Source organism: Oncorhynchus kisutch, linkage group LG23, assembly GCF_002021735.2.
Source record: "Oncorhynchus kisutch isolate 150728-3 linkage group LG23, Okis_V2, whole genome shotgun sequence".
NCBI classification, from domain to species: domain Eukaryota; kingdom Metazoa; phylum Chordata; class Actinopteri; order Salmoniformes; family Salmonidae; genus Oncorhynchus; species Oncorhynchus kisutch.
The window spans coordinates 7,812,705-7,837,220 of NC_034196.2; the positions used below are offsets into that span (position 1 = coordinate 7,812,705).

General features: G+C 42.2%; 1 protein-coding gene across 2 annotated transcripts in view; it reads right to left on the minus strand.

Moving 5' to 3' along the window:
- fer (fer (fps/fes related) tyrosine kinase) overlaps positions 1–24,516 on the minus strand; it is a 37,527-nt gene that overhangs the window by 3,559 nt on the left and 9,452 nt on the right. Inside the window, exons 6-18 of one of the 2 annotated variants that reach the window (XM_020457796.2) lie at positions 18,193–18,330; positions 16,378–16,497; positions 16,118–16,240; positions 12,360–12,549; positions 7,586–7,681; positions 7,095–7,298; positions 6,363–6,485; positions 4,559–4,615; positions 4,291–4,406; positions 4,009–4,103; positions 3,763–3,886; positions 788–942; positions 235–357 (exon numbers count right to left, since the gene is read on the minus strand). In XM_020457796.2, coding sequence (XP_020313385.1) covers positions 235–357; positions 788–942; positions 3,763–3,886; positions 4,009–4,103; positions 4,291–4,406; positions 4,559–4,615; positions 6,363–6,485; positions 7,095–7,298; positions 7,586–7,681; positions 12,360–12,549; positions 16,118–16,240; positions 16,378–16,497; positions 18,193–18,330 — 1,664 coding nt within the window. Of the gene's footprint in view, positions 1–234; positions 358–787; positions 943–3,762; positions 3,887–4,008; positions 4,104–4,290; positions 4,407–4,558; positions 4,616–6,362; positions 6,486–7,094; positions 7,302–7,585; positions 7,682–12,359; positions 12,550–16,117; positions 16,241–16,377; positions 16,498–18,192; positions 18,331–24,516 lie in introns of both variants that reach the window. The other variant, XM_020457795.2, reaches the window with a different exon arrangement.

A 24,516-nucleotide genomic window follows, 5' to 3' on the forward strand; every position in this document is an offset into this window, starting at 1 on the left:
CAAAATCATAAGATACAATCGGTTAAACGATCTTGTCGAGGTAAAATTTTAAAAAAAGAGGCTCCAACAAAACACTGGAGCACATACTCCTCTGGCCACTGGCCTAAAAAAAAAATCAACAACCGAGGAGTTGGCTAAAGCACAAACGGATCCGGCAACCAAGCTAATACAGATATTCTGTCAGACAAGGAAATCAAGACGACACTCTTATACTTCGGAGGGACGTCTTCTTACCTTTCTCCACTTGCTCTCTGGCCTGCTGGTTGGTCATCCCAGGGTAAGGGCACACTCCGAGACTAAACGTTTCCCATAGGAGGATCCCATAGCTCCACACGTCACTCTCCGAGCTGTATCTCCCTGGAACAACAACCAGACAACAACACTCTCAGCCACCATGTATTGGAGAAGAAATGTGGTGACATGTTGGGGATGTTGTGTCATCAAAAAGCTATGCTACCTTCTGCAGACTTCAAATCATATACTCCAAAAAAACACAACTGTTTTTGTCCCTAAAATACCAACTACTGTAGTTACATTTTGCTGGGTTTGGCCAGTAATGGGGCTAGGCCAGTGTAATGGGGCTAGGCCAGTGTAATGGGGCTAGGCCAGTGTAATGGGGCTAGGCCAGTGTAATGGGGCTAGGCCAGTGTTATGGGGCTAGGCCAGTGTTATGGGGCTAGGCCAGTGTTATGGGGCTAGGCCAGTGTTGCTGTTAAGCACATAATGACAAATCTATTTAGAGGTTTGATAACGAAATTGGTGAAAAAGTAAAGCCACGCAGTTTTACCATAATTTAATGCCTCTGGAGCCGTCCACTTGATGGGGATCTGTTTGAGGCCGGACGACGAGTATATCCCATCATCCTCTTGTCTCGACATCCCAAAGTCGCTGATCTTCAGCAGGTTGCTCTCTCCCACCAGACAGTTCCTGGCAGCCAGATCCCTGTGGGAGACAGACAGAGCTACAATATCACTTTACGTGATATTGGGGTGGTGCAGCAGAGGGAATGACAAGTCCAGAGTGTAGACAAAAAAGATGGGCTGTGGTGGGTTTAAAATACAGCAACAACACAAACAGTAGGCCTTTGTTAACCTTTCGTGAACGAACAGTCACTCATGACCACAACATTTAACAGGCATTTCAACGGAAACCATTGCTCTCAGAGAAGTATTAGTCAATAGTTTCTATACCATGACAAGACTGGCAACATAGCGTCTGACGGTTCAGCTAGATAGCCTTTCTCGCTGTTATTTGCTGCCCGCCTCAACATCTCCATCAAACAAGCAATTTATGCGCACGCAGACACCGCACAGACACATTGGGTGCAGTAGCTAGATCAGAATATTTACAGAACAAAGTGAATGGATGTAGTGGTAGAGCCTGCTGATCGTGACAGATGCTAGCCATATGAATAACCATTTTAATGTACATATTAACAATGGGCCATTCAAGAAATTACTTAAATAGTAGGCAAATCAGGACACCTAAAACACATGTACTTGAGTCGGGACAGACGGGGATCTCAACTACTACTGTACATGTAGGTTAAAGGTCACCATACTGTCTGTAAATCAGATGATGTGAACATTTATAATCTACAGAGAGAACTCATCCAACAGATTGTTTGGGCCCTGCTGCAGGTGGATGGGATGACCCTGTACCATCTCTGTGTGTGTGTGTACACAAATCACAGGTTTGTGTGTAAGTATGCGCAAGAGTGTGTGCGTGCGGCATGTTCAAATTGAGCCCTGTATCCCCCCGTTTCAATTGAACAGCCCCGCAGCCCCTCTGTGAGGAGGACTACCGATACTCAATATAAACTCAGCAAAAAAAGAAAAAAATCCCTTTTGTAGGACCCTGTCTTCCAAAGATCATTCGTAAAAATCCAAATAACTTCACAGATCTTCATGGTAAAAGGGTTTAAACACGGTTTCCCATGCTTGTTCAATGAACCATGAACAATTAATGAACATGCACCTGTGGAACTGTCGTTAAGACACTAACAGCTTACAGACGGTAGGCAATTATGGTCACAGTTATGAAAACTTAGGACACTAAAGAGGCCTTTCTACCGACTCTGAAAAACACCAAAAGAAAGATGCCCAGGGTCCCTGCTCATCTGCGTGAACGTGCCTTAGGCTGCACGGAGGCATGAGGACTGGAGATGTGGCCAGGTCAATATCTTGCAATGTCTGTACTGTGAGACGCCCAAGACAGTGTACAGAGAGACAGGACGGACAGCTGTGGCAGACAACGTGTAACAACACCTGCACAGGATCGGTACATCCGAACATCACACCTGCGGGACAGGTACAGGATGGCAACAACAACTGCTCGAATTAGACATCACCGGCAACAACGTCGCCTATGGGCACAAACCCACCGTCGCTGGACCAGACAGGACTGGCAAAAAGTGCTCTTCACTGACGAGACGTGGTTTTGTCTCACCAGGGGTGATGGTCGGAATCGCGTTTATCGTCGAAGGAATGAACGTTACACCGAGGCCTGTACTCTGGAGCGGGATCGATTTGGAGGTGGAGGGTTCGTCATGGTCTGGGGCATCATCGAACTGAGCTTGTTGCAATTTCAACGCTGTGTGTTACAGGGAAGACATCCTCCTCCCTCGTGTGGTACCCTTCCTGCAGGCTCATCCTGAAATGACCCTCCAGCATGACAATGCCACCAGCCATACTGCTATTTCTGTGCATGATTTCCTGCAAGACAGGAATGTCAGTGTTCTGTCATAGCCAGCGAAGAGCCCGGATCTCAATCCTATTGAGCACGTCTGGGACCTGTTGGATCGGAGGGTGAGGGCTAGGGCCATTCCCCCCCTGAAATGTCCGGGAACATGCAGGTGCCTTGGTGGAAGAACTGGCAAGAACTGGCAAGAACTGGCAAATCTGGTGTAGTCCATGAGGAGGAGATGCACTGCAGTACTTAATGCAGCTGGTGGCCACACCAGATACTGACTGTTACTTTTGATTTTGCCCCCCCTTTGTTCAGAGACACAATTTAATTTCTGTTCATCACATGTATGTGGTACTTGTTCAGTTTATGTCGCAGTTGTTGAATCTTGTTATGTTCATACAAATATTTACACATGTTAAGTTTGCTGAAAATAAACGCAGTTGACAGTGAGAGGACGTTTCTTTTTTTGCTGAGTTTATTTTTCAAGTAACTTCTCCTGGTGTTTCTGCTGACTGCCAGCACTAAGCCGCAGAGTTGGGCCAAATTAGGCTGTCACTCAGGGACACTGGTCCCGGTGAGATAAGTAAGAGCAATGCACCGGAGATGATTTGATAGCCCCGCTGTGCTAAGAGAAATGTAAGACTGATTGCAGCAGCAGCACCTCACTTTCTCTTGCTATCACTATCTGGCTTGGTGGAAATAATTTTCACCTGAAAACACAATCTCAAATTAGCCAGCATAGAGAAATGGCTCAGAGCTCAAGGTGTTACTATCAAAGCTGATAGTGTTGTAAACCGTGTTAAGCAGCGAGAGATCCATGTTGTCCTCTCACATATCTTACTTCGGGGGGGGGGGGGGGGGGGGGGGGGGTCATGGAATTGTAGTTAGGTTTGAAAATGGAGTGGGCTAGTATAAAATGTTGTACCATTAACAGGACCCATGAGTAAAAATAAGAACAGCTGAACTGAAATTCTGTTCGACGCATGGGCAATCTCTTGAACGTTAGACAGATAGGGCTATTTGCTGGAATACTCGATGCAGAATAATGAACATACAGCACACGTAAACCAATACCTGTGGATGCAGTTTTTGAGCTCGAGGTAAGCCATTCCTGCAGCAGCATCTAAAGAAAACTTCACCAGCTGTTTGGTCTTCAGGTCTTCCTTCTTCTTCCGGAGGAACGACAAGAAGTCCCCTCCTTCCAATAAGATATCAAAATCTATGTTCAGAATTGTAACATTCGGGGGGGGGGACATCAACGGAGTTATGTCCCAAAAAAGTTTGTTTCTGTATGGCAGTACTGTACGCTACTGGACTTACCAGACACGAGCTCCATCACAATGTAAATAGGCTGCCGTTGTGTGCAGACGCCTATCAGCTTCACAATGTTGGCGTGGTCATACTGCTTCAGGATCCTGTAGCAGCAACATTTGTTGCAGTTACACATTTGTCAGAACTCTAAAACACCAGACTAAAAGTTTGTTCAGGTAAATATATGTCAAAGATGAGTGAACAGACGTTTCTAGGCACTTAAAAAAGGGACCTGCGACTGATTGCGGACATTTCCCTCCACTATATTGCAGGATATGTTGCTCCTCTCACCTGGCTTCAGATAGGAACTTAATCTTCAGCTCCTGTGGAAGATCCTCTTTACATGTCTTGACTGCCACAGGAGTCTTGTCCCGCAATGTTCCTTTGAATACCTCACCAAAGTTGCCCTAAGAACAAAGAAAAGATAGAAAAAAACAGAGATACAGTAAAGAGATACAGTAAAAGTTTGTTTAGTATATATTAATTTAACAACCCCCCAAAAAACACCTCTGTCCTACAGGTGTGGTGAACACGAAGAGGATATCCAAAACCCACTAACTTTGCCAAGAAGCTCTCCAAGAAGAACATCCTCATGGTTGAGTATCCATTTTTTATCCTACGAAAGATGGAACAAAACACGGGCAATGTAAACACCAAATACAAAACATCCACACACACACACACACGCTACTGTGTAACAAAGCATCGACTGACTATTGTATTATCAGAATTCCTATAAAACCGAGAAACAATTACTTCAGCCACAAAAACCTTGATGCCTCAAAAACATTTTCACGGAGCAAGAAAATAATGGCCCAGCTAAACATAACACATTCCAATGGCCAGTCTCATTGAATAAAAATAATGATCAAATCTTCCAAGTGCGATGTGGTGGCTAATGGTAAAATGTCACCGCTTTGCCATGAAGTGCTCACAAAAAGACTATTTAAAAACACTTAGTGTTCGGCGGCTTCAGCAGACCCAATACAGTAGTAATGACAACAACCATTAACCCTGTGTTCGTAATGGCTGGGGCAATTAAAACACCATTATGTTCAACACCAACCGGGTAGCTTAGGAGGACTCTAGCACTTCTTTATGATTAAACCTGGCTATTGAAAGTGTTGACCTATTTCCCTCTATCGAGAAAACGTCAGGCATATTGGATCCAGTTGCAGCACATAGCGGATATTAAAATACATTTGCACTACGAACCTATACATGAGAAATGTGATGTCATACAGGTCAGGGAACCAGAGGTTAACAGCATCAATGGCTAAAATAGCCAAGGAATCTTTTGGAGCACATCATGATCAATGTAATTTAATATACACAGGACTGAAAATCCCAATTGGAATATGTTTCATTAAATTGTGGCAAGTGTAGTTAGAACTTAACGTACAGAAAGATGTTCAACTGTGATCACAGCACAGTACTTATTAAAACTGAAATATTTACTTGATGTCAGATTCTCACTATATTTCAGGATATGGCCAAAACCTACAGAACAAAACATCAAATAAAGCTGAGATGATGCGGTATGTCAGAACGTCGGAAAAATCAATCAATTAAAAGTTGCGAGTACCAGAAAAGCTCGGGATCAACTTCATTTCGACTCATGCTTATGTCAGCGGCAGATAGTGGATGTATACATAATGAGTCTCAGGGAGAGAGCCTGTAAAAAAGTAATGCATCTCAAATGAAGGACCTGGTGAAAACTGACTGAAATGAGAGCCGAGTACAAAAACAACCACGGCAGTCATACAGACCGATGTATGTTTATTCCGTGACTCAGTTTGGTAGAGCGTGGCGCTCGCAACGCCAAGGTTGTGGTTCTGATTCCCACGAGGGACCAGTATGAAAATGCATGCACTCACTACCGTTAGTCGCTCTGGATAAGAGCATCTGCTAAATGACAAAACTTTATGAAAATGTAAATAAGAACTTCAGAACCATTAATATCATGATTTAGGGCCAGGAGTCAAGGCCCAATTCGTAAGGTACAACTAGGACTAATAGTCATAAAGCAATGGAGCCTAGACCACTGATGTCGCTGAAAACAACTTGAGACGTGGGTGTTGCTTGCTATCCTTTTCCTGTTTTGGAATCATCAAATGTAAATGTGAATGCTCATTTTGAAATTGACGGGGCTTAGTTCTGAACGTCTATTAGACTAACACCAGACGCTTCTGGACAACCTGACCATATTAACGAGTTTTACATTGTGTCATTAAAAGGCCTCTAAGTGAGCTCGATTGCTTTTGTAATAATTACATTTCCTATCCCTGTTGTGACAAACTCCCATTGACTTCGGATCTACATCACATGGTGAATGAACATGGATATGAGAGAAAATGTTTTACCTTGACGACTGGGTTTAAAAGCACCACCCCTGACTTCTTGGTAATGACTTGCTTTGTGGTGTAATGGTGTTCAATTAACTGAGGAATGGTCGGGAAGCCAGTGCCTTCAAAACGATACTGGTTCTGTGGACAAAGAGCAGGCAAAGAGCAGAAAGTAGGTAAAAAAAAGAAAGACTTGTGCAAAGCCAGAACAGCTCATAGGAGCAGCTTGATGTGCAAGTACACAACCCTTGGACAGGACGCTAGTCTATCCCAGGGCCTTACCCCCAATCCACCTCCGTAATGCTGAGTGCCAAGCAGTGACGCATCGGGTACCATTTTGGTACGACTCGGCTGGGGATCAAACTCCCAATCTTCCAATCTCAGGGAAGACACTAACTGCAAGGCTTACTGACTTAGTCATTAATGCATTCAAAATATTTGCTTAATCATCATCTTTTGTTTTTACAGAAACCTTATAACTTCACAAGCAATTACTAGCAGCATTACTTGTAACTGCCATCTGAATCAATGAACCATAGAATTCCTTGTCAAATAGTTTCAGTTCGTACCAAGTTGCCTGTGAACTCGTATCTCTGTCTATGTAACACAAAGTAATCATTGGCTGACGCACATCATCGCATCAAATATACCCGAAGACATCCTTTTCTTTTGTCTCTTATACTGCCGAAACCCAATTGCTCTGCAGGGAGACAAACAGCTTTTATTCACAATTGAACACGTAGAACTCACGTCTGCAAACTGGATGATGAAGTGTCTCCGTTGTCCGTCGGAGAAGACAGACAGGACGTACTCGCCAGGCTTGCCATGGCTCTCCCGGACCAGGAAGTCGCCTTGCTGTTTGAGCAGCTCCTGGGCCTCGGTCCTGGGGATGGCCCCGTGGTACCACTCCTGGTCCCCCAGGGGCTTCTCACTGGTCGGTATCACGTCAAAAAACTGCTGGACACGTACGATGGAATGAAATATGATATTATGATGATATGATAATGACAGTTAGGGATCAATTGTGAATTACTCTTCAATTGTCAGTCAAGACAGCTGGAAGATCTGTGTCACTCCACTCAGAAAAGGACATATTGTTGACGGAGACATGATAAAACAGATCATTCACAATTGGAATGCAATGTGTACGATACACAACACATTTTCCACACTCACTACACAAGGCAACACAAACAATGGTTTTAAAAACAATTTTTGAAATAACAGACTTCAGAACCTACAGATGATGAGCCAAGGACAGATTTCGGAGAGCGGATGATACCGGCGATGGAATGACGCAAGGTGTCAAACTTTGATATCTTGTCTTTGCCTTTGTCCTGAAAATGACAGAGAAATATGTTAGACTGATAAGCAGTCGAGCATTAACAATTGAACAAGCCCAATATAGAAAACCTGACTGTACTGTATGTTCGGGAGGGTTAGAGTGATCCCTATGTGCTCACACTGCCCTCCTCTGTTCACCCAGCTATCTGCAGAGAGAGCTGAAGCCAAAAGAAGGCGCAACAGCACTAAATCATCTCACATACCAGTCAACACAAGGCTTTGTATGTCGCGCTCATACGTTGCCCCATTCAAAGTCAGACATGTCAATTAAATATGTTTCCCATTTCACTAAAATGACTAAGTCAATGGAAAACTAGTACGCAACATCATTCTGAACTGGTTTTCTATGACACCATCGTCTTTTAAACAGAAACTTGATTGACACACAGACACACTGTCACATTTCATCTCCCCAGATGGGCAGGCACAGCATTGTCCTTAAGAAAAAATCAAAAAACATTTCAGTAGTCTGAATGAATATGTCCTTGGAGACAGCAGAAGACAAAAAAAACATACTGACTTACTACCATACAATGAAAATGTACAGGACAATGCACAGAATGAATAGAACGGTCATAGAAGCTCTAACCCTGACAATTTGAGTACACTCGCAATGGCTGCCGAGTATTGTGATGTAATCATTTTCAATGTCATTTGGAATGTTCTATCAACTAAATCGATATTCACGTGATAAGGACGAATTCCCCTCGACCACAACTTGGGGAAACCAAAAATGGTTTCCCCCATTGAAACAGAGCAAACTCACTTAAACAGAAATAACAAAACATGCCAAAAAGCTACGTTGTTCAATGTACATTTAACCAGGACAAAAATCCCCACCTACGATTCACAATGCTCTCCCGTAGGGAAATATGAGAGTGCGATAAGTCCTGTGGCTTAGGCTATTCGTGGGAGAATGGGAAAAGTGGGGATCCGTTGTCCAAGTAGGCTACACATACAGTGCCTTCAGGAAGTATTCATACCCTTTGACTTATTCCACATTTTGTTGTGTTACAGCCTGATAAAAAAAATTCTCTCACCCATCTTCACACAATACCTGATAATGACAAAGTGAAAACATGTTTTTCGAAATGTTTACAAATTGATTGAAAATGAAATACAGAAATGTCTCATTTACATAAGTATTCAATACATGTTGGCATCACCCTTGGCAGCAATTATGGCTATGCGTCTTCATGGGTAACCATTTAAGTCTTGCTATAGATTTTCTAGCAGATTTAAGTCAAAACTAACTCGGCCACTCACTGTCTTCTTGGTAAGTAATTCCAGTGTAGATTTGGTCTTGTGTTTTAGTTTATTGTCCTGCTGAAAGGTGAATTCATCTCCCAGTGTCTGGTGGAAAGCAGACTGAACCAGGGTTTCCTCTACGATTTTGCCTGTGCTCAGCTCCATTCTGTTTATTTTTTATTATGGAAAAACTCCCCAGTCCTAAACGATTACAAGCATACCCATAACATGATGCAGCCACCACTATGCTTGAAAATCTGGAGTGTGGTACTCAGTAATGTGTTGTATTGGATTTGCCCCAAACATAGCACTTTGTAATCAGGACACAAAAGTGAATTGCTCTGCCACATTTTTTGCATTATTACTTTAGTGCCTTGTGGCAAAAAGGATGAATATTTTAGAATATTTTTATTCTGTACAGGTGTCCTTTTCACTCTGTCAATTAGGTTAGTATTGAGCGGTTTCCTTCCTCTCCAGCAACTGAGTTAGGAAGGACGCCTGCATCTAGTGACTGGGTGTATTGATACACCACCCAAAGTGCAATTAGTAATTTCGCCATTCCTTGTGCTTTTTAAAAATGTTTATATACCCATCTACCAATAGTTGTCATTCTTTGTGAGGAATTGGATACCTCCCTGGCTTTTGCGCTTGATCTTCACTGCTTGACTCACAGATAATTGTATGTGTGGGGTACAGAGATGAGGTACTCATTCAAAAATCCTGTTAAACACTATATTGCACACAGAGTGAGTCAATGCAGCTTATTATGAGACTTGTTAAGCACACACATGCAACAATTTGAACAATTTTACCAAGTTACAGTTCACATAAGGAAATCAATTCATTAGGCCCTAATATATGGATTTCACATCTAGGCATAGGCCCACCCACTGGGGAGCCAGGCTCAGCCAATCAGAATGAGTTTTCCCCCACAAAAAGACTTTATTAGAGACAGAAATATTCCTAAATTTCATCAGCTGTTCGGGTGGCTGGTCTAAGACGATCCCGCAGGTAATGAAGCCGGATGTGAAGGTCCTGGGCTGGCGTGGTTACACGTCATCTACGATTGTGAGGCCAGTTGGATGTACTGCCAAATTCTCTAAAATGACATTGGAGGCAGCTTTATGGTAGAGAAATGAACATTCAATTATCTGGAAACAGCTCGTGTGGACATTCCTGCAGTCAGCATGCCAATCGCACCCTCCTTCAATACTTGAGACATCTGTGGCATTGTGTTGTGTGACAAAACTGCACATTTTAGAGTGGCCTTTTATTGTCCCCAGCACAAGGTGCACCTATGTAAAGTGTGTGCTGTTTAATGCGCTTCTTGATATGCCACACCTGCCAGGTGGATGGATTATCTTGGCAAAGGATAAATGCTCAAACAGGGATGTAAAACAAATTTGTGCACAAAATTTGAGCGAAATAAGCTTTTTGTGCGTATAGAACATTTTTGGGATATTTTATTTTAACACTTTACATGTTGCGTTTATATTTTTGTTCAGTATATTTAAGCTTGCCATAAGAAAGGTGTTGAGTATACATTTAGAAAAACATAATTCCACTTCGACATTATGGGGTATTGTGGGTAGGCCAGTGATTTAATTCAGGCTATAACAAAATGTGGAAAGAGTCAAGGGGTGTGAATACTTTCTGAAGGCACTGTAGCTAGCTATGTGTGTGGAAAACATTTAATCAGAGGTTAAGACATTGTTTGGTAGTCTAACTGTAGCTGGCAAATGTCCCATCGCTGGAGAATAAACTGGACGAGCTCCGTTTGAGACTATCCTATCAACGGGACATTAAGAACTGTAATATACTATGCTTCTCGGGAGTCGTGGCTAAACAAAGACATGGATAATATACATCTAGCTTGCTTTTCTATGCATCGGCAGGACAGAACGGCAGAGTCCGGTAAGATCAGGGTTGGTGGTTTTGTCTCTCTTTATTATGTGTACATTGTCCCCTATAAATAAATAAAAATGAACAACCGCTGGTGCGCGATGAGTTAGAATACCCAATTATTAAATGTAGACCATACAATTTAGAAAGAGTTTTCACCTGTATTTTTCGTAGCTGTCTAGTTACCATTACAACCCGATGCTGGCACGAAGACCACACTCAATGAGCTGTATAGGGCTATAAAGCAAACAAGAAAATGCTCATCCAGATGCGGCGCTCTCAGTGGCCGTGATTATAATGCAGGGACACTGAAATCTGTTTTACAGGAAATGGAGGGCTGAACATGACCCCATTCAAATTGACGCTGCTGTAGTAGAGCGGGTTGAGAGCTTCAAGTTTCTTGGTGTCCACATCACTAAGGACCTATCATGGTCCAAACACACCAACACAGGCGTTAAGATTTGGCATGGGCCCTCAGATCTTCAAGAAGTTCTACAGCTGCGCCACTGAGAACATCTTGACTGGCTGCATCACCGCTTGGTATGCAAACTGCTCGGCATCCGACCACAAGGCGCTCCAGAGGGTAGTGCATACGGCCCAGTACATCACTGGGGCTGAACTCCCTGCCAGCCAGGACCTCTATACCAGGCGGTATCAGAGGAAGGCCCTAAAAACTGTCGAAGACTTCAGCCACCCAAGTCATAGGCTGTTCTCTCTGCAAGTGGTACCGAAGCGCCGAATCTGTGACCAAAATGTAGCTGAACAGCTTCCACCCCCAAGCCATAAGACGACTGAACAGTTAATCAAATTTACATTGACCCCCTCTATTATTTATGTATCTTAATTGTTTTTCACTGACTCCCTTGCACACTCACTAAACTCTACGCACACACACTACATACACACATGCATATTGACGCCATACACACACCGACACACTTACACATATGCTGCTGATACTCTGTTTATTATATATCCTGATTGCCTAGTCACTTCAACCCCTACCCACATGTACATACTGCATTACCTCAATTACCTTGTACCCCTGCACATTGACTCGGTACTGGTACTCCTTGTATACAGCCTTGTTATTGTGTTACTATTTCCTTTTTAATTTCGTTAATATTTGTTTTACTTTTTAACTCTGCACAGTTGAGAATGGGCTCGTGAGTAAGCATTTGTCTGTAAAATCAACACCTTTTTATTTTACCTAATCAATAGATGCCTTCATAACGATATACAGCATCTCTCTGGGGAATGCATTTAAATAACACGGTAAAGACGACCGTTTGGCTCGACACAAAACGGTCTAAGACAGGACAGAAGTTCATACCGTGGGTCAGTCCGAGTGGAAAGTGCTGCATTCCTTCTTATTACAAAGCTGTGTCTGAGTGACAAGTAATAGCCTGAAATCCACACTGATAGGCTCCGTTTCACCATGGTTCACCATCGCAGATAAGCTTGGATTCCAGGCTAGACAAGTAAGTTCTTCCCAATTTTAAAAAAACAACACTGACGCACCATGGAGTTGACTGAGCGCGCATCGTCCTCGTAGTTGACCATGGGGGGCAGCTCCTTGCCCTCGTTCTCCTGCATCTTGTGGTCGAGCAGGTCCTTCTGGGCACCCAGCTTGGCCACGGTGCAGCGCAGCAACTGGACAGTCTGCCTCAGATCCTCTAGAGACTGCTTCTGACTGAGCAGCAGAACCGCACTGACGGGGAGAGGGAGAATGAGTTAGGGAGTGAATGAGTGTGTTGTGAGAGAAACAAAGAGAGAGAGTCAGTGAGATGAAGAGAGAAAATGGGAGTATGTGTATGTGAGAGTGAAAAGATAGGGATAGATATGAGGAGGGGGGGGGTCACACTCTGGCGCTTGTCTGAATCCAAACAGTATTACGGCTTAATCTGCCTCTCGGAACGAGGATGTGGAAAATTATTTTGGGGTTTGCTTTCTCCCAGAGCGATATATAGCCTACAGTGCAACAGCTCCAACTGCTAAGCTTTATCTGTGCTCTGATTAATGGGTGTGAAGACCAATGTCCCCTCTAATTGTTTTCAGCACTGAGCAAATTTGACTGTGAACACTGAGGCAATACCCGCTTTAAGTTACAGTTTTAACAGCGGCCAAGTAGCCTAGTGTGACTATTTGACTACAAGAGTGGCCTACCATCAAAAACCATGGAGAAAATGCATCCCAAAACATTTTAACATGGAACTAGCTGTTCTATCATTCAGCCTACAGTAGCAGCCAATGTATGGTGTTCAATGTAGGCCAATATTCAATGAGATTTTTTTTTAAGAAAAAAAAAAAACATGCAGGTTTTAACATTAAACCTGTTTATCCGCTTGTCCTTCAGACAAGGAGGTGACTGAAAATGTTGTGTTGTTTGATGCAAGACACCACTTTACAAAATAAAATGTATTATTATTCCCATACCATTATTACAGAGAATCAGACAAATTATGCTACACACTCTGCCTATTGGCTAATTAGCTTATTCAAGCCTGCCTCAAAATACAACACTATTTACCGGACTCACTTTTCAAAGACATCTAGAAATGTACCCATTTTGTGCTCTTGTAGGTAGCAATCACTCCACTATTGCTGACTACAAATTATCTATAACTAATAACTCACTAGCTAGCAAAGGATATGAACAAAAATGTGCACACGTGGCTACATGCAGCTCTCGCCTTGATCTCAAAACATTCGCATCTACTCACGACCGCTCATGCTGTAAACACAGTCCAACTCAAAGTAAATGGCACAGATCCATATATGGCAATGGTCTATTTGCATTTAGGCCTACTGCAGATCTGATTGTTTATGCAGCACTGGTCTGTGAAGAGTATGTGTGTGTGTGTGTATACATACATATATATATACACTGCTCAAAAAATTTAAGGGAACACTAAAATAACACATCCTAGATCTGAATGAATGAAATATTCTTATTAAATACTTTTTTCTTTACATAGTTGAATGTGCTGACAACAAAGTCACACAACAATTATCAATGGAAATCAAATGTATCAACCCATGGAGTTCTGGATTTGGAGTCACACTCAAAATTAAAGTGGAAAACCACACTACAGGCTGATCCAACTTTGATGTAATGTCCTTAAAACAAGTCAAAATGAGGCTCAGTAGTGTGTGTGGCCTCCACGTGCCTGTATGACCTCCCTACAACACCTGGGCATGCTCCTGATGAGGTGGCGGATGGTCTCCTGAGGGATCTCCTCCCAGACCTGGACTAAAGCATCCACCAACTCCTGGACAGTCTGTGGCGCAACGTGGCGTTGGTGGATGGAGCGAGACATGATGTCCCAGATGTGCTCAATTGGATTCAGGTCTGGGGAACGGGCGGGCCAGTCCATAGCATCAATGCCTTCCTCTTGCAGGAACTGCTGACACACTCCAGCCACATGAGGTCTAGCATTGTCTTGCATTAGGAGGAACCCAGGGCCAACTGCACCAGCATATGGTCTCACAAGGGGTCTGAGGATCTCATCTCGGTACCTAATGGCAGTCAAGCTACCTCTGGCAAGCACATGGAGGGCTGTTAGGCCCCCCAAAGAAATGCCACCCCACACCATGACCCACCGCCAAACCGGTCATGCTAGAGGATGTTGCAGGCAGCAGAACGTTCTCTACGGCATCTCCAGACTCTGTCACGTCTGTCACGTGCTCAGTGTGAACCTGCTTTCATCTGTGAAGAGCACAGGGCGCCAGAGGTGCAAATGCCAAACGTCCTGCACGGTGTTGGGCTGTAAGCACAAACCCCACCTGTGGAAGTCGGGCCCTCATACCACCCTCATGGAGACTGTTTCTGACCGTTTGAGCAGACACATGCACATTTGTGGCCTGCTGGAGGTCATTTTGCAGGGCTCTGGCAGTGCTCCTCCTGCTCCTCCTTGCACAAAGGCGGAGGTAGCGGTCCTGCTGCTGGGTTGTTGCCCTCCTACGGCCTCCTCCACGTCTCCTGATGTACTGGCCTGTCTCCTGGTAGCGCCTCCATGCTCTGGACACTACACTGACAGACACAGCAAACCTTCTTGCCACAGCTCGCATTGATGTGCCATCCTGGATGAGCTGCACTACCTGAGCCACTTGTGTAGACTCCGTCTCATGCTACCACTATATATATATATGTGTGTGTGTATATGTATATGTGTATATATATATATATATATATATATATATATATATATATATATATATATATATATATATATATATATGTGTGTGTGTATATGTATATGTGTATATATATATATATATATATATATATATATATATATATATATATATATATATATATATATATGTGTGTGTGTATATATATATATATATATATATATATATATATATATATATATATGTGTGTGTGTATATATCTATATATATATATACAGTGGAGACTGGCTAGTCCACTCCAGGACCTTGAAATGCTTCTTACGAAGCCACTCCTTCGTTGCCCGGGCGGTGTGTTTGGGATCATTGTCATGCTGAAAGACCCAGCCACGTTTCATCTTCAATGCCTTTGCTGATGGAAGGAGGTTTTCACTCAAAATCTCACGATACATGGCCCCATTCATTCTTTCCTTTACACGGATCAGTCGTCCTGGTCCCTTTGCAGAAAAACAGCCCCAAAGCATGATGGGGCTTGCGTGGAGCCCCAGATCGAGGGAGATTATCAGGTGTCTTGTATGTCTTTCATTTCCTAATAATTGCTCCCACAGTTGATTTCTTCAAACCAAGCTGCTTACCTATTGCAGATTCAGTCTTCCCAGCCTGGTGCAGGTCTACACTTTTGTTTCTGGTGTCCTTTGACAGCTCTTTGGTCTTGGCCATAGTGGAGTTTGGAGTGTGACTGTTTGAGGTTGTGGACAGGTGTCTTTTATACTGATAACAAGTTCAAACAGGTGCCATTAATACAGGTAATGAGTGGAGGACAGAGGAGCCTCTTAAAGAAGAAGTTACAGGTCTGTGAGAGCCAGAACTCTTGCTTGTTTGTAGGTGACCAAATACTTATTTTCCACCATAATTTGCAAATAAATTCATTAAAAATCCTACAATGTGATTTTCTGGATTTTTTTCTCTCATTTTGTCTGTCATAGTTGAAGTGTACCTATGAAGAAAATTACAGGCGTCTCTTATCCTTTTAAGTGGGAGAACTTGCATAATTGGTGGCTGACTAAATACTTTTTTGCCCCACTGTATATACACCAATTAATTGTGTATTATAGCCTGATTAATCAGACAAGGTAGCAACGTACTCAGACTTCCTTTCACATGTTCTGGTGGACTCATCGATCTTGTTCTCCAGGTCCTGCATAAGATCCTCCTTGCTGCGTAGGCTCTGCTGAGTGATTACCAGCTCATCTGATGTGGATTTTAGCCTGTGGAAGAAGATGGATGGATCTCAAAAGTCCTTCCTTGATTCCTCACAACATCCTCCCACCTTCTTTTCAAAACATCAGCGCAAGACAGGGTCAATGACCACAATACTCACAATACTCTACATTGTTTTACTCACATCGCTTGTAAACTGTCTGCAGTCAAATTGTTCCATAGGATCTCGTTTGCTTGTAGATTCTCTGTTTCCTCCAGCAGTGAAATGTCAAATTCTACATTCGGTTCTTTGGTTTCTGGAGACCTGGAAGATGACATCTCATGTTAACCAAAATCATTTAAAATGGGGACAAAAGTACTGTTACTTCAAGGAAAACACCCCAAAACAAATTTGGGGAATTTGTTTTATTAGTCCATTGATAATATAGTCCCAAAATGTTTTGCATGTCAGCAATCAAGTTTTCAAGATATTTAACTTAAAAAATACAGCAAGCTGTCCCATATGATGCAAAAAGCAGCATCATATGATGCTATTTTGAAAGTTATGCATCTTGAAAACTTGATAGCTGACATGCAAAACATTGAGACTATATCAACAATGGACTAATGAAACAAATACCAAAAGATCATTTTGGGGTGGAATTTTCCTTTAAAGATGGGCTGAACTGACTGATTTAGCCTCTAGGTCAATCCTCCTCATAAGGAAATGTTACCGAGAAAGAGATTTGGGTCTTGGAGGCATGCTTTGATGTGGTTGTCTCGTGTGTGTGTGTGTGTGTGTGTGTGTGTGTGTGTGTGTGTGTGTGTGTGTGTGTGTGTGTGTGTGTGTGTTCGCACGCGGTAAGCGTTTGTACACACTGCCAAAACAGTACACAATTAGTCACTCACCCTTCTAGATAACTTGAAACAGTCTAATCAGGTCGAGTCTGGAAGTAGCTTCCTTCGCCAATTAGCTTCAGCCGGCTGGTGTGTGACCGTGGCAAAGTTGGTTTGACTTTGGATAGCCTATCTGTGGGGCTAGTTAGGGACCTCCAATTAATTACACAATGTAAATGGGGCAATATTTTCATGTTGAACACCTTTTAGTTGTATCATTAAATGCTTTCAATATTTGTATATGAATTTCTACAATATATAGTGGTTTTGAGGTTTATAATTAATTGAAACTTGGAGCTATTGAAATGTTAAAATATTGTCCCAATATTGAGTGTACAAAACATTAGGAATACCTTCGTAATTTTGAGTCCCCCCCCCTTGCTCTCAGAACAACCTCAAGTTGACTGGATGTCCTTTGGGTGTACACATAGGAAACTTTTGAGTGTGAAAAACCCAGCAGCGTTGCAGTTCTTGACACAAACCGGCGCGCCTGGCACCTATCATACCCCGTTCAAAGGCACTTACATCTTTTGTCTCGCCCATTCACCCTCTGAATGGCACACATACACAATCCATGTCTCATATGTCTCAAGGCTTAAAAATCCTTCTTTAACCTGTCTCATCCCCTTCATCTACACGGAATAAAGTGGATTTAACAAGTGACATCATTAAGGGATCATAGCTTTCACCTGGTCAGTCTATGTCATGGAAAGAGCAGGTGTTCATAATGTTTGGTACACTCACTGTACATTGTGTAATTTACTGTTATTCCTTCACTAGCACCATAGGGATATCCAAAGTCAAACCAAATTGACCATGTGCATTACGATTGGGTCTTGATGATTACTTTGGTGCTGCCAAATGTGGGCAGGTTTGAAATAACCCCAACCCAAAGAAAACTGTGGCGTTCCCTTAAATCTGTGACATTTTTCCCCATAATCATCTCACAAATCTCAGATTTTGGACGAGACTGACTTTATGACCAAAATGATCCTATTTACCCTTTGTAGTAAATTTTGACCCTAGAATAAATGTTTATGACTCATCAATGCCACATGGCTGTTTTCTACCAGAGAAGTTGGTTTTTCGGTTCAGTCTCTAAGGCAAAATCACTAAAACCTACCTGTAGACCTCAATGAAGTGTTCATACTCGGACACAGGGTCAATTTGGTCGATGGACGTGTGTATTTCTTTGTGGACCTTTACTATTTCATCAGTTAAGAGACTGGTCATTTCACTGTATTCCTCCAAAATCCCCTTCCTGAAAATGACAAAACAGTTGGAAAATCATAAAACACAGTTAGAATACGCTCAATTGATCTATTAGTACACATCTCTATGAAATATATGATCCAATAACTAAAAATATTGAATACATATTTCTTTGAAGTTGGTGGACCAAACAGAAAGCCAAAGACTCAAGTGCAACTCTCCACCGTGTTGCGGGAAATGGAATGCAGGGGAGGGGGATAGTTGTTTCGAATACAGCCTAAGTGTCGTTGCAATTTGCCAAACTTCCACAAGGGGGAAAGTTAGAAATAGTTGCTTAAAGTAAAACAGCACCCCAAAACCACCTTTTGTTATTCGGTAAATTAGCCCATTGCTGATATAGTCACAAATTCTTTGCATGTCAGCAATCAAGTTTAAGATACATAGCTTTTCAAATACATAAATACAGCCAGTATGACGCATTCAGCATCATATGATGCCGGCTGTAAACAAATACCAAAAGATAGTTTTTGGGTGCAATTTTATTCAGTGTTGTAGTACTTGAGTCCGGTCTCGAGTACTACAAAAATCTAAAAGTACTACAAGTACTCGAGTACTACAAAAATTCCCATTTTATGCTAGCTAGCTGCTAGTAGGATGTCATGTTATGCCATTGGAGTGGGTGAGTGACTGACGTTTGTTTATATTGTTTTTCGGAGTCTCATACACAGCTAGAGATGCAGGTGTGATTTGGTAAGCTGGCAAGAACTTGAACCCCTGTCATCCAGTTAGCACATGTCTTGCGTTTGCAAATTCCCTCTGGCGATCTACTCCGATTTCAGAGCACTCTCATCTGAGTGTGCCAGAGCACAAAACACACAACACCCGCTGAATATGACAGGTGTCATTAAACGTTGGCAGTGGTGGAAAAAGTACTTGAGCAAAAGTTAAGGTGCCTCAATAGAAAATGACTCAAGTAAAATTAACCCAGTAAAATTCTGCTTGAGTAAAAGTATAAAAATATTTGGTTTAAAATATACTTAAGTATCAAAAGAATAAATAATTTCAAATTCCTTATATTAAGCAAACCAGATGGCACCATTTTCTAGTTTTTTAATCCAACATTCAGACATAATTTACAAACAAAGCATTTGTGTTTAGTGAGTCCGCCAGATCAGAGGCAGTAGGGATGACCAGGGATGTTCAGTTGATAAGTGCATGAATTTGACTATTTTCCTGTCCTGCTAAGCATTCAAAATGTAACGAGTACTTTTGGGTGTCAAGGAAAATGTATGGAGTAAAAAGTACTATATTTTCTTAAGGAATGTAGTCACGTAAAAGTAAAAGTAGTCAAAAATATAAATAGTAGACCTCCCGAGTGGCACAGTGGTCTAAGGAACCAAATCACAGTGCTAGCTGTGCCACTAGAGATTCTGGATTCGAGTTCAGGCTCTGTCGCAGCTGGCCGCATCCAATGGGGCGGCGCACAACTGGCCCAGCGTCGTCTGGATTAGAGGAGGGTTTGGCCGGCAGGGATGTCCTTGTCCCATTGCACACTAGCGACTCCTGTGGCGGGCCAGGCACAGTGCACGCTGACACGGCCGCCAGGTGTACGGTGTTTCCTCCAACACATTGGTGCGGCTGGCTTCTGGGTTAAGTGGGCATTGTGTCAAGAAGCAGTGAGGCTTGTTTGGGTTGTGTTGTGTTTCGAAGGACGCACGGCTCTCGGCCTTCGCCTCTCCCGAGTCCGTACGGGAGTTGCGGCAATGAGACAATTGGATACCACGAAATTGGGGAGAAAAAGGGGTAAAAATATATAAATAGTAAAGTACAGATACACCAAAAAACTACTTAAGTAGTACTTTAAAGTATTTTTATATAAGTACTTTAAACCACTGAATGTAGGCAAAAAAAGTAATAGTTGGTCAAGAACGCTCTAGATAACATGTAAACAACCTAACCAGCTCTGCTACGGAGAGTAAAATGGTCAGTGGCGTGTTTTCATTTGTGTCTGGAAATAGCTAGCTAGCCAACTTTAGTCAGTTAGCTTGGGTGCATGGTTGGGACAAGCATGCATTGGCAGGCAAGCTGCAGAAAGACAAGGAGGCTACAATTTCCCATCATTTATCAGTGCAATTTTGACGACCAACTAGCTGAAAAAGTTTGAGAGGGTATATCTGATGTTCTTTCATTAGATTTTAGCTCATCTTGCTCTGGCTAGCATTACTTGTTGATCTTGTTGATGTGCATAACTGAGGGAGAGAGAGCCTACCTTGTCATGGTTGTTTGATCAATAGGACTGTAAAGTTCTCAAATGTAAGAGGACTCCCGTGGTGTTTACATACAGTGCCTTGCGAAAGTATTCGGCCCCCTTGAACTTTGCGACCTTTTGCCACATTTCAGGCTTCAAACATAAAGATATAAACTGTATTTTTTTGTGAAGAATCAACAACAAGTGGGACACAATCATGAAGTGGAACGACATTTATTGGATATTTCAAACTTTTTTAACAAATCAAAAACTGAAAAATTGGGCGTGCAAAATTATTCAGCCCCCTTAAGTTAATACTTTGTAGCGCCACCTTTTGCTGCGATTACAGCTGTAAGTCGCTTGGGGTATGTCTCTATCAGTTTTGCACATCGAGAGACTGACATTTTTTCCCATTCCTCCTTGCAAAACAGCTCGAGCTCAGTGAGGTTGGATGGAGAGCATTTGTGAAGAGCAGTTTTCAGTTCTTTCCACAGATTCTCGATTGGATTCAGGTCTGGACTTTGACTTGGCCATTCTAACACCTGGATATGTTTATTTTTGAACCATTTCCATTGTAGATTTTGCTTTATGTTTTGGATCATTGTCTTGTTGGAAGACAAATCTCCGTCCCATCTCCAATCGAAAATCAAATCAAGAGTCGGCTTTCTATTCCGCAACAAAGCCTCCTTCACTCAAGCCGCCAAGCTTACCCTAGTAAAACTGACTATCCTACCGATCCTCGACTTCGGCGATGTCATCTACAAAATGGCTTCCAACACTCTACTCAGCAAACTGGATGCAGTCTATCACAGTGCCATCCGTTTTGTCACTAAAGCACCTTATACTACCCACCACTGCGACTTGTATGCTCTAGTCGGCTGGCCCTCGCTACATATTCGTCGCCAGACCCACTGGCTCCAGGTCATCTACAAGTCTATGCTAGGTAAAGCTCCGCCTTATCTCAGCTCACTGGTCACGATGGCAACACCCATCCGTAGCACGCGCTCCAGCAGGTGTATCTCACTGATCATCCCTAAAGCCAACACCTCATTTGACCGCCTTTCGTTCCAGTACTCTGCTGCCTGTGACTGGAACGAATTGCAAAAATCGCTGAAGTTGGAGACTTTTATCTCCCTCACCAACTTCAAACATCAGCTATCTGAGCAGCTAACCGATCGCTGCAGCTGTACATAGTCTATTGGTAAATAGCCCACCCTTTTCACCTACCTCATCCCCGTACTGTTTCTATTTATTTACTTTTCTGCTCTTCTGCACACCAATATCTCTACCTGTACATGACCATCTGATCTTTTATCACTCCAGTGTTAATCTGCAAAATTGTAATTATTTGCCTACCTCCTCATGCCTTTTGCACACATTGTATATAGACCCCCCCTTCGTTTTCTACTGTGTTATTGACTTGTTAATTGTTTACTCCATGTGTAACTCTTTGTTGTATGCTCACACTGCTATGCTTTATCTTGGCCAGGTCGCAGTTGCAAATGAGAACTTGTTCTCAACTAGCCTACCTGGTTAAATAAAGGTGAAATAAAAAAATAAAAAAAAGATCTTTTGCAGATTCCATCAGGTTTTCTTCCAGAATGGTCCTGTATTTGGCTCCATCCATCTTCCCATCAATTTTAACCATCTTCCCTGTCCCTGCTGAAGAAAAGCAAGCCCAAACCATGATGCTGCCACCACCATGTTTGACAGTGGGGATGGTGTTCAGGGTGATGAGCTGTGTTGCTTTTACGCCAAACATAACGTTTTGCATTGTTGCCAAAAAGTTCAATTTTGTTTTAATCTGACCAGAGCACCTTCTTCCACATGTTTGGTGTGTCTCCCAGGTGGCTTGTGGCAAACTTTAAACAACACTTTTTATGGATATCTTTAAGAAATGGCTTTCTTCTTGCCACTCTTCCATAAAGGCCAGATTTGTGCAATATACGACTGATTGTTGTCCTATGGACAGAGTCTCCCACCTCAGCTGTAGATCTCTGCAGTTCATCCAGAGTGATCATGGGCCTCTTGGCTGCATCTCTGATCAGTCTTCTCCTTGTATGAGCTGAAAGTTTAGAGGGACGGCCAGGTCTTGGTAGATTTGCAGTGGTCTGATACTCCTTCCATTTCAATATTATCGCTTGCACAGTGCTCCTTGGGATGTTTAAAGCTTGGGAAATCTTTTTGTATTCAAATCCGGCTTTAAACTTCTTCACAACAGTATCTCGGACCTGCCTGGTGTGTTCCTTGTTCTTCATGATGCTCTCTGCGCTTTTAACGGACCTCTGAGACTATCACAGTGCAGGTGCATTTATACGGAGACTTGATTACACACAGGTGGATTGTATTTATCATCATTAGTCATTTAGGTCAACATTGGATCATTCAGAGATCCTCACTGAACTTCTGGAGAGAGTTTGCTGCACTGAAAGTAAAGGGGCTGAATAATTTTGCACGCCCAATTTTTCAGTTTTTGATTTGTTAAAAAAAGTTTGAAATATCCAATAAATGTCGTTCCACTTCATGATTGTGTCCCACTTGTTCTTGATTCTTCACAAAAAAATACAGTTTTATATCTTTATGTTTGAAGCCTGAAATGTGGCAAAAGGTCGCAAAGTTCAAGGGGGCCGAATACTTTCGCAAGGCACTGTAATTGCAGAAATCCATTCAGGTGTATTTTGTGGCTTTTGGCAAATGCGTTCTAATGATCTAAAAGTCACGCTGTTGTAACTGCCTGTAAACACACAGTCCAGTTCAAAGTGAATAATGGCAGGCCCTTGTAGCAAATGGCTTGTTTGTATAAAGGCCTACTGTAGCTCTGATTGGCTATGGCACATCGGTCTGTCTAGACTCCGGTCCTAGACAAAACAGATGTTTTTATTTGGTTTTATTAATTGCAGTGTCTATTAATTGTCCAAACACACGGACTCTTCCCCGGTGTATATTACTATAGAATTTTCACAAATGCCTTAGTATACCTAATTACCAAACATAGATTTTGTATTTTTTGTACTATTTTTTCAGCCAAGGGCTGACTAAAGTAGCTCGATTTATCTCTTCAGAAACAAGCAAAAAAAATCCTGATTGGATCTTTTTTTCCCCTTCAGTGTTAACCCTTTCCAACAAAAACTGAAAAGATGAAATCAGATCATCATTGAAAATAATAATTATCATTACAATCATTATTTTATAAATCCTTCGCCCTTCTCTGAAGGCGTAGTCGGCCCTCATTGTTCTCCACTGTGTTTGGGTTAGTAATCATTTGTAGTGTGGCTCTATTTTCACTATTCTGAATGTCTAAAGAATCCATATGTTGTCCTGAAATATGAACACAGAAATACTGGACAATTTGGACTCTTATTATGGTGGTGATTTGACAAGATTAAAATCATGTTCTTGAACTGGACTCACATTTTTCATTTAACCCTGTCTCGGTCTTGACTCGGTCTTGATTTTCTCCTGTCTTGGTCTTGAATCGGTCTCACTTTAGGTGGTCTCGAACACTGGTTTCACATTAAAGCAACTATTTCTAACTTACTCCTTGTGGATTGCTGACATGCAAAACATTTTGGGATTATGTCAATAATGGACTAATTAAACAAATACCAAAAGATAGTTTGGGGGTAGAATTTTCCTTTAACCTGTTTAGTGTAGGGGGCAGTATTTTGATGTATGGATGAAAAACGTACCCAAATGACACTGCCTATTTCTCAGGCCCATAATCTAGAATATGCATATAGTTGTCAGATTAGGATAGAAAACACTCTAAAGTTACCAAAACTGTGACAATATTGTCTGTGAGTATATCAGAACTGATATTGCAGGCGAAAACCTGAGGAAAATCCAACCAGGAAGTGCTGTTTTTTCTGAAACCTCTGTTCCATTGCCTGCCTTCGCTCCATTTAAAGGGATATCAACCAGATTCCTTTTCTTATGGCTTCCCCATGGTGTGAACAGTCTTTAGACATAGTTTCAGGCTTTTACTTT